The 12,371-nt window shown below is 31.5% G+C and overlaps 1 protein-coding gene across 15 annotated transcripts in view; it reads left to right on the top strand.

The window, feature by feature from the left end:
- The window catches only part of LOC115874105 (coiled-coil domain-containing protein CG32809), a 278,991-nt gene that overhangs the window by 97,065 nt on the left and 169,555 nt on the right, over nt 1-12,371 (top strand). For 14 of the 15 annotated variants that reach the window (XM_030889190.1, XM_030889184.1, XM_030889186.1 and 11 more), the window contains 3 exons: nt 4,183-4,351; nt 8,182-8,380; nt 9,148-9,334. In XM_030889190.1, coding sequence (XP_030745050.1) covers nt 4,183-4,351; nt 8,182-8,380; nt 9,148-9,334 — 555 coding nt within the window. The remainder of the gene's footprint in view (nt 1-4,182; nt 4,352-8,181; nt 8,381-9,147; nt 9,335-12,371) is intronic. The other variant, XM_030889181.1, reaches the window with a different exon arrangement.

Genomic DNA, 12,371 nt, shown 5'->3' with positions numbered 1-12,371 from the left:
TTGATATTATATCACTTACTAGAGGCGTCAATCAAAGTACATTTGCAGCGAAAGGCTTATATTTTTGAAATCACTTTGCAAAACTTGTATGTTGCGTGCGATGTACGTACGTTGTCTTTTTAGTTGACGACTGCCGTGTTGCCAAGTGCATCAAATGTATCATACACTATATACCGGGTGCGTCTCAAAAGTGGCTTACCACTATAACTTTTAATTTTTTCAGATAAATAAACGGGTTTTGGTATGCTAGTATATGACATAAATTAGGATTGATTGGCGTATTCAATTGTTTTCGATCACTTCCTGTTACACCGGAAATGACTACAACTTTTGATTTTTAAATGGCACCTACGATATTTTTTACTTTGTTTGATAGAAAATGACATTCTGAAGATAATGACGTATCAAATTGTGACATTTTCACATATGGTTTATTTGAAATTGTAACATGCGGTTCAACGACATTTTGATTCGAAATACCAAGTGTGTGTACCAAATTATTCGTAAAAAATGCTTTTTCCAAATATGCTAATGAGCCACCCTCGTTCCATTTGAAAAAATTGAGATATGATAGAAAATGCGATTTGGGCATCTTTTAACCGGTCGGTATAAGACACGAAAAACGTTAGACGGTCAAATTTATTTTTCCAAGGCTCCTTGAATTAGTGTCTTTAACACAACCATGGCACTCTAGATTTAAATTTAAAATACGATTTTTGTTAAGCGACAATGTCAAAAGTTGACATATGATATGTCATTCTATTGAGAGTGTCATTTTCTATCGAATAAAATAAAAAAATACCGAGGGTGCCATTTAAAAATCAAAAATTGTCGTCATTTCCGGTGAAACAGGAAGTGACCGAAAACAATTGAATACGTTAATCAATTGTATTTTTTATGTCATATACTAACATACCAAATCTCGTTCATTTATCTGAGACCCACCCGGTATAGTTTGGTAGTACCTAAGTGTCTAAACTTTTAGATGTGATCTATCTAATCCTCTCTCATCCAACTAGGCAGAATTTACTGACTTGCTGTATACGTATCTTTTTACTATGAAAAATGTTAATTTGCTTTTCGCAGTTTTTTATTTAATTTATCACCTTTTGTATTGAAAAAAATAGACAATACTACACGTTTGGTTAACCATGTTAACACCCTTCATAAACAGATGACTTAAACTAATGTTCTGATGATTAATTTAACTTATACTACTTTTAGTTTAATAATGTGATGATTTATCAAGTAAAACGTTTACGTATGCCGATAATCCGTGTTATTTTATTTACCAAATCGTTTTGCTTCAAGCGCGGGTATTGAAAGTTGCAAGAAGTTCTAGATAAATGATGTTAAAGCTGATGCAAACTAAAATTTAAGCCTTAACTTTATCTATCCCGCTCGAAGTTTCGAACATGTTAACACGAGATTGTTTAATGAATTTAATATTTTTCCAAAAAGTTTCCTTAAATTTACACCGTAAATAGTTAAAATAAACATGCCATAATATAGATGACTTAATTAAAATCAAAATTTTTGAATATACTGTCCCTAAAACAAACAATAAGAATATATAAAAATTCTACAAATAAAATTGATTTCACTGCAGCTTCCTATTTGAACTATAAATGTGTCGAAATGGTATCTGCAAGTAATTTAGAAAAAAATAAGTCTTAATCTTGTTAGCATCACGATTAGCATCACTTTATCGTCAACAGCGATTTTTAAACTAACTTGTCGAAGTATCTGTAGATGGTGCTAACATCTAAACTGAAAAATTTTTACCATTTAGTATAGTAAGATAATAAAAATTGCTGCAGACCTTACGTGCGTGATTATTGTAAACTCCAAGCAGCGTTTTTTACCATCTAAACTGCAAATGACAAATGTTTTATGGCCAAAATTATTATAAAGACGAATATACCGGGTGCTTCTCGAAAGTCTCTCACCCCCTATAACTTTTTTATTTTTTCAGTTAAAAAACGATATTTGGTATGTTAGTATATAACATAAATTAGGATTGACTGACGTATTCAATGGTTCTCGGCCACTTCCTGTTTCACCGGAAATGACTACAACTTTTGATTTTTAAATGACAACCCCGGTATTTTTTTACTGTATTCGATAGAAAATGTCACTCTGAATAGAATGACATATCATATGTCAATTTTTGAGATTTTCGCATATGGTTTATTTGAAATTATAACTTGCGGTTTGTAACGAAAATTTGACTTGAAATAGCAAGTGTGTGGTATCAAATTATTCGTAAAAAAATGTTTTTTCCAAATATGCTAATGAGCCATCCTCGTTCCATTTGAAAAAAATGAGATATGATTAAAAATACGATTTGAGCATTTTCTAACTGGCCAGGACAAGACACTAAAAACATTAGACGATCAAATCTATTTTTCCAAGGCCCCTTGATTAAAAATTTGTGTTTTTAACAAAGCCATGGCACTCTAGATAGAAATTTAAAATCCAATTTATTAAGCGAGAATGTCAAAAGTTGACATATGATATGTCATTCTATTCAGAATGTCATTTTCTATCGAATAAAGTAAAAAAATACCGTAGGTGCCAGTTAAAAATTAAAAGTTGTAGTCATTTCTGGTGAAACAGGAAGTTACCAAAAACAATTGAATACGTCAATCAATCCTAATTTATATCATATACTAACATACCAAATCTCTTTTTTTTATCTGAAAAAATAAAAAAGTTATAGTGAGACACTTTTGAGACGCACCCGGTATAATCAGTGTTGAACTGAACAAAAATAGGAAACTATCAAGATGTCTACACAAAGTATCGTGTCTTTACCACCTAAACTCGAAATGACATCCGCTTTTGTACCATCACTACGCTACCAATGTCAAAAAAAGCAGTCGAATGCCAAACATCCATTTCCAAAACACGTGAATTTCAACCCTGTGGCCAGCGTGATTTCTTTTACTGACTCTGCGAGTTCTCTTTCATCAGTGAACAGTTCTGTAGTTGAACAAAGTGTTGGAAATACTGGTGAGAATCGCAGTAAAGGTCTAGTGAATATTTCCCGGCAGTCGTATGCTTTCAAGCCTGATGAACCTGTGAATGTGAAGATTACGTTACAACCTGGAATATCCAAAGTCAAAAAGGTAATTGAAATGTATCAGAAAAACCTTAAAAGTTTTACGCATACTTTTTTTAAAAATCTTTGCTTTTAACACATTTTTGTATATGATGCGGATTTTATTTTTGTCATTGATCTCATGATCTTTATAAGAAAAATAAAATTGAGTTTGGAATATTTGGCGTTTCAACAGCCTTCTTGGGGTTTTTCTTATTACCGATTTTGAGCCTGTCTTAGAACTCTACAGGGGATGCGCAGATGATAAAAAAATGACGCATATTTCCTTCTGCGCATGCGTATCACAGTCATTGGTCTGTTCAGAATCGGTAATAAGGAACACCCGAAGAATGCTATTAACAATAAGTGTCATGATCTCTGGAACAACAAAATTAGAACGTCATTGAGAATCTAATCGATGGTCTCAAAGAGAGAGATCTTTTGTCTTAACAGGGGCAAACTGCGCGCTTAATTTGGACTTTGGACGAATTTCGGCCCTGGAATGCCGAGATTAAAAAGGTAATCGATATAGAGTGATAAAAGACGTGAGAAGTGTACAAACGGCCCTATTAAAGCCATCGGTTCTTTGGGGTTTAATGCTGAATAGACTAGTTCAAAAGAGAAAACGATAGCGTATTTATCTGTGTTGGTCTTTTGGGTTTAGAAATTGGGAATAGCGAATAATAATGTACTATCTAATGAAAATAATAGGAAGAGAGATAACATCGAGGGTATCGGGCTTTTCAGTCACAGAAAAGCTCATGAAAGAAAACGCCATGCGTAACCATCTTCTGATGCGTGTAAAATAGTCGTCAGCGAGTAATGGCAGTAGTAGTAGTTGTAAGTGAATCGCAGTGTTTAACAAATTTTATTGTCTCACTTTGGTTCTTAGTTATCACTGTTATGTCCATCTGAATCCAGTGAGTCAGTTATCATAAATGCACACAAACCAATTCAACAGATGAGTTGCTGTGGAGATAACAAAAAAAGATATTTCACAAAAAAAATAACATTTTTTTTATTTTAAAAAAATTGACTGATTCGTATTTTTAGTTTTTAGCATTTTTTTTTATTTCCAGGGTCATCATCGGGGTTATCTTCCTCCGTCGAATGCGATGCTGTTTGATGATGACCCAGGTATCATGTCAGAGGTCGAAACGAGCTCAACGGGCTTCAGAAGAGGTGGCAAACAGAGAAGCTCACTGCCGGTTGTTAGGACACCAAGCAAGACGTTGGAGAGGCCACTAGGTAAAGTTTTTGTAAATATAGTAGTCTTGGCAACAATTAAGAGAATCCCAAGTAGGCAAAAAAATTATTCGTTTTACCTTTTTTTAACAGAACAGAAATTTTAAAGTATATGACATAAATTAGGATTGATTGGCGTATTCAATTGTTTTTGGTCACTTCTTGTTTCACCGGAAATGATTACAATTTTTGTTTTTGAAATGGCACCCTCGGTATTTTTTATATTATTCGATAGAAAATGACACTCTGAATAGAATGGAATATCATATGTCAACTTGCCATTTTCGCTTTAAAAAAAACGTTTTTTAAATTTCAATCTAGAGTGCCAGGGCTGTGTTAAAAACACTAATTTTTAATCAAGGAGCCTTGAAAAAATATATTTTATTATCTAATGTTTTTCGTGTCCTGGCCGGTTAAAAGATGTCCAAATCGTATTTTTAATCATACCTCAATTTTTTCAAATTAAACGAGAGTGGCTCATTAGCATATTTGGAAAAAGCATTTTTTGCGAATAATTTGGTACCACACACTTGGTATTTCGAGTCAAATTGTCGTTATGAACCGCATGTTACAATTTCAAATAAACCATATGAAAAAATATCAAAAGTTGACATATGATATGTCATATATGTCATTCTATTCAGAGTGTCATTTTCTATCGAATAAAGTAAAAAAAAACTTATTTTGAGAATTTAAAAATAAAAAGTTGTAGTTATTTCCGGTAAAATAGGAAGTGACCAAAAACAAATTGAATACGTCATTCAATCCTAATTTATGTCATATACATACAAAACCTGTTTTTTTATCTGAAAAAATAAAAAAGTTATAGGGGTGAGTCACTTTTGAGACGCACCCTGTATAGACTTTGGTTTTATTATTCAGTTTTGAGTAATAACTAAATTAGTTTTAGCACAGGGCTTCTAAAGGCAAATTTATCGTAGAATCTATTGAATTAAATAAATTAAAAAACTCAGTTTTTGAGCCAATTAGTAATGTTCTAAGTACTTCTGAATAGGAATGTACTAAATCATAAAATAACTGCAAGCGGCAGTGCATACGACAATGGCATTAAGCCATTGGAAGTTGTCCAAAAAAAATGAAATATTTAACGATTCTCACGCGAATATTCCAACTATACGGCTACTTCAATTGTGTGCTTGACCTAAGAAATCTGTATTAGAAAACACGAATTTTATTAATAAATAAAACTAAATGTAAATTAATAAATTTATTACTGAAGGGCTTTCAAAATAAACTTAACATATTATGGACTAGTGTCTGCAACACAGTCTAAAAAACTATGCACACTTTTTCTCGATTAAATCTTTTTAAACTGACGAACTTACTTGATAATTGTTTTTTTTACCTGTAGAGTACAAAAATAGACTCCTAAAATTAGATACAAAATCAAAATTTGTTAAAAAGAATGTTTTTCCCTCTTATTTCAGAGCTTTTGTTAACTTTTAAGCCGAAAATAAGTTAATAAAAAGAAAAATGATTACAAAAGAACGCACTTCCAAATAAAGAATTTGGAAAATTTAATTCCTGTTTTTTACTTTCTTCTCTCCTTTATCAGTCGGAAAAGAAAACCATTTAAACCTGGTATCTCGAAAGTTTTTTTTCTTAAGTAGCCGTTAAGTAAGATTCAATTAAAAGTTCATTTTAGGCTTATTTCTTTTCTGTACTTACGACAAACTTTCGGCTTTTCCTTTATAGGCAGGACGCACACGCAGAAACAGGCAAAACAGTTTTAGTCAAACATTTTTTCAACTGACATTGTTTTCATGTGATACCTGAATGCAAATAAAATCCGCTAAAGTACACTGATCAGTCGCGAGGTTTAAGACAGATTTAGGCGCATTTAGTCACAGTCAGACTGATCTACGTCGATGGCTAGATCGTTATTTTAACATCTTTTTCATTAGCGGTCATATACCATGTGGTGAATTGTAACACGGAACATAGGAAATCCCAAAAATTAAAATATTTGGAATTTTGTTTTCCGAAACATTTAATACCAAATATCTCTGGAACAAAAAGTACCAATCTCAAAAACGATCCGGTTATGTAAAGTACGCACTCAGTGCTACAACATATTACGATATAAGCAAAATCGATTTTCCAAAAAAAAAGTCTCTCACCCCTATAACTTTTTTATTTTTTCAGTTAAAAAACGAGATTTGGTATGTTAGTATATAACATAAATTAGGATTGACTGACGTATTCAATTGTTCTCGGCCACTTCCTGTTTCACCGGAAATTACTACAACTTTTGATTTTTAAATGGCACCATCGGTATTTTTTTACTTTATTCGATAGAAAATAACACTCTGAATAGAATAACATATCATATGTCAATTTTTGAGATTTTCGCATATGGTTTATTTGAAATTATAACTTGCGGTTTGTAACGAAAATTTGACTTGAAATACCAAGTGTGTGGTATCAAATTATTCGTAAAAAAATGCTTCCACCCTCGTTCCAGGCCAGGACAAGACACTAAAAACATTAGACGATCAAATCTATTTTTCCAAGGCCCCTTGATTAAAAATTTGTGTTTTTAACAAATCCATGGCACTCTAGATTGAAATTTAAGACAGATTTAGGCGCATTTAGTCACAGTCAGACTGATCTACGTCGATGGCTAGATCGTTATTTTAACATCATTTTCATTAGCGGTCATATCCCATACGGTGAATTGTAACACGGGACATAGGAAATCCCAAAAATTAAAATATTTGGAATTTTGTTTTCCGAAACATTTAATACCAAATATCTCTGGAACAAAAAGTCCCAATCTCAAAAACGATCCGGTTATGTAAAGTACACACTCAGTGCTACAACATATTACGATATAAGCAAAATCGATTTTCCAAAATTTTTCGAAAAAATTCCTCGGCACCTACCCCCTGTCGATTTTGTCAAACAACGAAATCTCTCAAATCGCAACTAAAATGTACTCACTGATATATTTTATGTAGAATTGAATGCCGTAAACCGTTTTTCGATATCTTTAACAGGTTTCGAGATATTTGAGAAAATCTACAAAAGATTTTTTTTTGATTTCCGAAACATTTAGCACCAAATATCTCTGGAACAAAAAATGTCAATCTCAAAAACTATACGGTTTTGGAAAGTACACATTCAGCGCTACAACATATTACGATATAAGCAAAATCGATTTTCCAAAATTTTTCGAAAAAATTCCTCGGTACCCCCTGTCGATTTTGTCAAAGCCGAAGTCTCTCAAATCGCAACTAAAATATACTCACTGATATTTCATTTTATGTAGAATTGAATGCCGTAAACCGTTTTTCGATAACTTTAACAGATTTCGAGTTATTTGAGAAAATCTACAAAAGAAATATTTTTTAAAAAATGATTTAAAGTAAATTTTGAAAATGTCAAATATTATATCCCCAGATGATTTTGTGCAAAAAAAGTTGTACTTTTGTCTAGAATCACTTGGAATAGTCATTTACAAGTTATTAGCAAAAATCTACCTTCAAATTGGTGCAACTTTAACCCCTCTTCAAAAAAATCTAATACAACTTTTGCATAAAACAATCTGGGGAGATAATTTTTGACCTTTTCAAAATTTACATGGGATTTCCTATGTCCCGTGTATCGATGCACCACACAGTATAACCGCTGGACAGTCAACCTGTTAAATTTCGTACAAACTGATAGCAACCAAATTTTTTTTATGAAGTTTAGCAAATAGCCAGAAGAAGCATTTGAATTTTTTATTTTTATTTCTATATTTGGAACTCCATCTTCTCAAGCTTCACCGACACTGACATTTTGTGGAACTGTTTTATTTATCTTTCCAGGTTTAGTATTTTTGCAATACCGTAACGAGACGAAAAGGGCCCTCCTACCCAACGAAATCACCTCGATCGATACGGTGAAGGCGCTGTTCGTTAGGTCGTTTCCCAAACAGCTGACGATGGAATATCTGGATTCCCCCAACGTCAAAATCTACATCCACGACTCCTCCAAGGACATGTTTTACGAACTGGAAGATTTAAGGTAGTTCTTTTTTTCTCAGTAACTGATTTTGGGAACTCATTCAAATACTGATATATTTGACGTTAAAATCCTTAGAATAGTTTAGAAGTGATAGTTGGAAAAGTATAAAAAGGATTAACCATTTTAGGCAATCAAGCAAATCTCTTTCTGAAGAATACATTTATAGTTATTTTTTATACAAGACGATAAAATGGTATTTAATCTATTACCGAAAAGATTTTCGGGAGATGATAATGCAATTTTATCGTCGTGTATAAAACAATATTTTTTTCCATACCGAGTTACGCTTTAAAAAATATTCAGGAATTATTATTTCAAGGAATTTGTTACGAGTAGAAAAAATATTGTCCTCGGTTGGCGTTGGTTTCTACGTAATTTGACAAATAAATAAAGCTGTCTCTTTAGTTGTCAGTTTTGAGTCAATATTTTTTAATTCTCTTTCGTGTCGATTGCTGATTGTATTGGAGACAGAAATGGCTCAAAACGAAATAAGTAAATTACCAACAGATATTGAGGCTGAGGCGACAAACGCCATATCTAAACTACTTCCATTTTCAAAATGAAAAATTTTCAAAAATTGAAGCAATTAAAAAACGTGCGAGAAGAAATAAAGTTTTTAACCTATTCTCGCTGTTAAAGTATCATTTATTCTACCCTTGCATAAAATAAAAAAGTTTTTCCTCTCAATATGACAATTCGGGGACATACTGTATATCAAAAATATCTCCTATAACCCGTATTAATTGATTTTTTACATTTTTTAATAGATCGCACTTAAGAGAGATCAGAGATCGGTCTGTGCTCAGACTGTTCGAATCAGCTGATGTCTCTGGAGGTCTACCTATGGCAGGAATCGGAATAGCTGGAGGTGTCGGCCATTTCGAAGATCCTAGTTACTTTTCTGAACCGGAATTCGACTCGGAATATCAGCACCAGCACATCCATAAAAGCAAGGTAAGTTTTTTTTTATTATTCTTCATTTATTTACAAATCAACGTAAAACTGATTAGATTATCCCACATCATTAATTAGCTATAATGGTAATTGTGGCACAATAACTATACAATCTGAATCTTATTATTATTTGATACTTACAAGATTTTTATTTCTAATATGATCAAACTTAAAGGAGTGAGTGTTAACAAAATTAATTTTTATAACTCTTTATTGACGATTAAGGTTTACATATTATATAAAAATAATTATCAATCCAAAAATTAATAAATAATTGATAATTAATCACTTAAGTAATCAGGTGGTGGCGCTGCTGTAAAAAATGTCAAGTTGCCACTTTTATTTATTTATTTTTTGACATTGTCATTCGGCTTTGACACTTTAGTTTTGAAATACCAGTTTTTGGTTTAAATGAATTGTTTTGTGTTATTTTAAGATTAAAAGTTTTTACCAGCAAACCTTGCAGCAAATTGTTCTTTTTAGAACCTCTTTTAGTGCGAAGTAGTACAAGATAGCTTATTAGCAACTTTATTAGAATATTTTGAACGAGAAAGCGGTAGTAATGTCACTTTGTGTCCCTTAAGTGATGTTAAAAAGGTGAGCTTGTTGATATAAATAATAATTTTTTATATATTTATAATTAATTTATTTTTGTATAATATGTAAAAAGGGCAACGTTGTGCCGGTCAAGCTTAATCACGTGACTGAAAGTCTATTTGATATGAACTATATATACCTAAGCCTTTGAATAAGAAGACTAAGGAAGGAGCATATCAAAAATCTTAGGTACACCGCGATGGGCCTCAAATATGGCCGACTTAAATTCCGGTTTATCAGTGTCGTTCTAATTTTATTTAAAAAATGTAAAACTATGATGTAGGGTAGACGTGGGGTAGACTCAATAATTTGTTGTTTTATTTTACGTTGTGAATAAATGTTGGTAGTTATTAAAATTGTTATAAAATATATAATTCTAATAAAATAGATAAGTTATAATAAGTATTTATTAACACAAACATCCGATACGCTACTGAAGCAGGTAAGTCAAATTAACGTATCTAAATTCTTTGACATCTAATCTTTGACAAGTAATAAATAAAAGCTAAAATGCAAAAAAAATATATAATTTAGTTAATTTAAGTGAATTTCATAAATGATCGGTTTACTACACGTATGTATATTATATAGTCACTTACTAGCGAAAAGTTGTTCCATTATTTCTTAGAGTCTTTTTCGAAAAATTGCGATAGTGTCACTGTTAATTTAAGTTCTGCCACAATTTCCATCTAGATTTACTACCTTTATACAACTATCAGTAGTAGAATAAATAATAAATAACATAAAATAAGCTCCGTAAAGGCTGACAAATCCACAAAATTTCAAATCAAATTCAAATGTGTCCAACGAATCGTTAAACAGAACTGTCAAGGATTCCCACCCTAGAGTGCTTTTATGGTGCTTTTTCCGCCCACTGTGCATGAATACATGGATAGCATTATGCTCCTTCCTTAGTCTTCTTATTCAAAGACCTAAGGTAAAGTTACATGATCCTAGAGATTACAAAAAAAATTAAGGGTTGATAAAAACCAATTTAATTTTTTTGTTGGAAAAAGTTCCACCCAGAATTAATAAAAATCAAGACACATTAAGGTAAAAATTTCTGGTTGCCATGGTCACAAGCTAATTGATAATTTGATTAATTCAAAAGTAGAGAGATGTAAATTTTTTTCCGTCAAAATAATTGTCAATTACAACTAAAATAACTTGACAAAATTAAGCTAGGTACAGAACTAATATCAATTTTCAGGATAACGTAGTCGCTCGTTACAAACTATGCACTCAAAAATATATTACGGTCATATTTTCAGCAGTTAAGCCTCGCAGGAAGTTGCTTCGGGCATAAGTGAGTTGTAAGACGCATTGTTCTCGGAAGATCAATCGCGCACTTAGACTTTTAATGGCGGCATTAAATTTAACTCCACTTTATTTAACAAAGATAACTTCATCAATTTGGCTTTACTCAAATTGTACACTTATTTTACTTGATTTGGAGTATTAAAAAATAAAAGAAACTTTTTGATAACAATATTAATAAAATTATCCATATAAATTTAATTTAATTTATTTTTATTGTTTATTAACTTTTTTATTTAATGTTTTCTTCTACTTGCAGTTAAGGCTGTATGTGGGTGTCAAAATATAATGAATAACCCTGTACATTCAAATTTCATATACCTATGTAAGACAATATACATAAATATATGAACTTACATGAAAATGATCTTCACAACAATAAATCGTAAAAATAGAAGATAATTTAACGTTTTTCTTTTCATCTCTTCTTGTGGCCTTGGACCATTTTTTTCTGTTTTCGCTCATCCATTACTATTTATAAATATCACTAATTACTAATTATGTATTAATTAACACAAATAACTAAAATTTTGACTCGGATTCAACAGCGTTTAAAAGCAAACTGTGTAAAATAAACACGCGTCTGGCTCCACTCAAGGCAGAAGAACGGCGGGTGACGTCACAGCGGCAAGGCGCGGTAGTAAAATATTTAATTATTTTATATTAGAGGCATTTCTTAACCGATATCAACGATTTTTTTTTGTTCAATTTGTAATTATATGAACTATTTTTTAAAACCATTATTTAAAAACATGCATTTTCCTCGCTGTCACACTTCATATTAGCTGAGAGTTGTGGGAATCTAGATTTTCTAGGATTTTCAACATGGTTATTTTTACTACACAGTAACTCAATGTAACTAAAGAATACAAAGGAATAAAATTGACATAACTGTCATGATTCTTGCTCAAGCACCTGTTCTATAATTTTCTTTTCAAATTTATTGTTTAAATTTGCTTAAAGTTTTAATTTAAATTAGTTCCGATTCAGCAGAAAGCCCCTGTAAGAATTTCAATTTTAACTGTACAGAACACCGATAAATTTTCTTTTAGACATTTAATCGATTTTTGTTTAAATAGATTTATAGATTAACATTTTATTCTTTGTTAAGTTGAGATATTGC

Source organism: Sitophilus oryzae, unplaced genomic scaffold, assembly GCF_002938485.1.
Source record: "Sitophilus oryzae breed Bouriz unplaced genomic scaffold, Soryzae_2.0 scaffold_1227_pilon_pilon, whole genome shotgun sequence".
In the NCBI taxonomy this organism is placed as follows: domain Eukaryota; kingdom Metazoa; phylum Arthropoda; class Insecta; order Coleoptera; family Curculionidae; genus Sitophilus; species Sitophilus oryzae.
The sequence above is the reverse complement of the archived record's forward strand: the minus strand, read 5'-3'. Positions and strand labels throughout refer to the sequence as shown.